The following is a 1,565-nucleotide window of genomic DNA, read 5'->3' as shown; positions in this document are numbered from 1 at the left end:
GAGAGAGAGAGAGATAGCGAGGGAGAAAGAGAGAGAGTGCGGGAGAGAGAGACAGAGAGTGGGAGAGTGCGTGAGAGACAAAGTGAGAGAGAGAGAGAGATAGCGAGGGAGAAAGAGAGAGAGTGCGGGAGAGAGAGACAGAGAGTGGGAGAGTGCGTGAGAGACAGAGAGAGAGAGAGAGAGAGAGACAGAGAGAGAGAGAGAGAGAGAGAGAGAGAGAGAGAGAGAGAGAGAAAGAGCAACAGTACACGCGTTTCTTCGCGTAAACTTTTCTTTGTGAAATATTCGTAATTTTGTATTGTATGTGAATTGTAAAAAATTCTCATTTAAACATTCTCAGTTAGCGGGCAATAATTCCATTGATACACGTTCACTACAAAACCTATGTCATTTTAAGACTTGTGTTCTGACAACGAACCCCAGGTGATTATTTGATTGATGATTGATTGATTTGATCGATTATTTCAGGCATTTTCTCTGGCTGGTCGTGAATCCAGACTATATCTACCTGATGTATTTTGTCCGATGTCAGCTTACCGTGACGCTGATGATCATATTGATTTTCGGACCAAAGGTTCGATAATCAATCAATAATTCACATTATAGATAGTAAAATAATATTTAATTTAATATTAAGATGTAATGTAAATAATATAATAATATATAGAAATGCATAGTACATGGAGTATGCGTGAAATCGAAGCTGTGTACGTTATATGCTTGCACGCGGCACTAAATATAGAGCATGAGAAAAGCAGAGAATTTGCTTGTGTAATATGACAGTTATAAGTATAACGGTATATAAATTATATAATTATAATTATGACATTAAATATATATTATATAATTTATGTGTGTTAAAGTAAACGTATAATTATATGATGAGAGCTAATAAAATATGATACAGAGACGTTGCTGTCGCAAAATATAGATAAATGTAAACTGCAATTTCGATTCGTCTATAGATTTGCTTTGACAGCATATCAAGTTACTTAACATAAAAATTTAGAACGATTTGCTAATGCAATATGACAGCTATAAGTATAACGGCATATAAAGTATATAATTACATAATATTAAATATAATTTACAGTATAATAAACTAGTAAATAATTATAGTAGGGCCTATATTAATATAATGTATAACGTTGTTGTTTTTATTCAAAATGTAATTTAAAATGTAACTATAATTTCTGTTCTTCTAGATTTGGTACGCCCACAAGAAAGATGAGGACGAGTATAGCGGGAATCGGGGTCGTGCGTTCTCGTCTGCAGACATCAGCGATCACATGACCCCGGAAACAATGAAGCTACAAGATGGCTTCGCGGGAAATGGTGACGTTGACATCGGAGAGGTTAACATTGCCGACATGGATCCTGAAGATATAAAGGTCGGTGGCTGTCTCTCTCTCTCTCTTCCCTTCTTTCTCTTTATTTATTTTCTTCTTACGCTCTCTCTCGCGTTCTCTCTCTTTATTTCTTTCCCTCTTACGCTCTCTCTCTCTCTGGCTTTCTCTCTCTCTTTATTTCTTTCCCTCTTACGCTCTCTCTCTCTCGCTTTCTCT

The 1,565-nt window shown here is 36.3% G+C and overlaps 1 protein-coding gene across 1 annotated transcript in view; it reads left to right on the top strand.

Annotated features, from left to right (window-relative positions):
- The window catches only part of LOC106816780 (probable G-protein coupled receptor 158), a 31,594-nt gene that overhangs the window by 28,888 nt on the left and 1,141 nt on the right, over window positions 1-1,565 (top strand). Inside the window, exons 15-16 of the mRNA XM_014821404.1 lie at window positions 469-574; window positions 1,206-1,391. Of these exons, the coding sequence (XP_014676890.1) occupies window positions 469-574; window positions 1,206-1,391 (292 nt within the window). The remainder of the gene's footprint in view (window positions 1-468; window positions 575-1,205; window positions 1,392-1,565) is intronic.

Source organism: Priapulus caudatus, unplaced genomic scaffold (genome assembly GCF_000485595.1).
Source record: "Priapulus caudatus unplaced genomic scaffold, Priapulus_caudatus-5.0.1 Scaffold1484, whole genome shotgun sequence".
In the NCBI taxonomy this organism is placed as follows: domain Eukaryota; kingdom Metazoa; phylum Priapulida; class Priapulimorpha; order Priapulimorphida; family Priapulidae; genus Priapulus; species Priapulus caudatus.
Note: the sequence above shows the minus strand (reverse complement) of the source record. Positions and strands in the feature narration are given on the sequence as shown.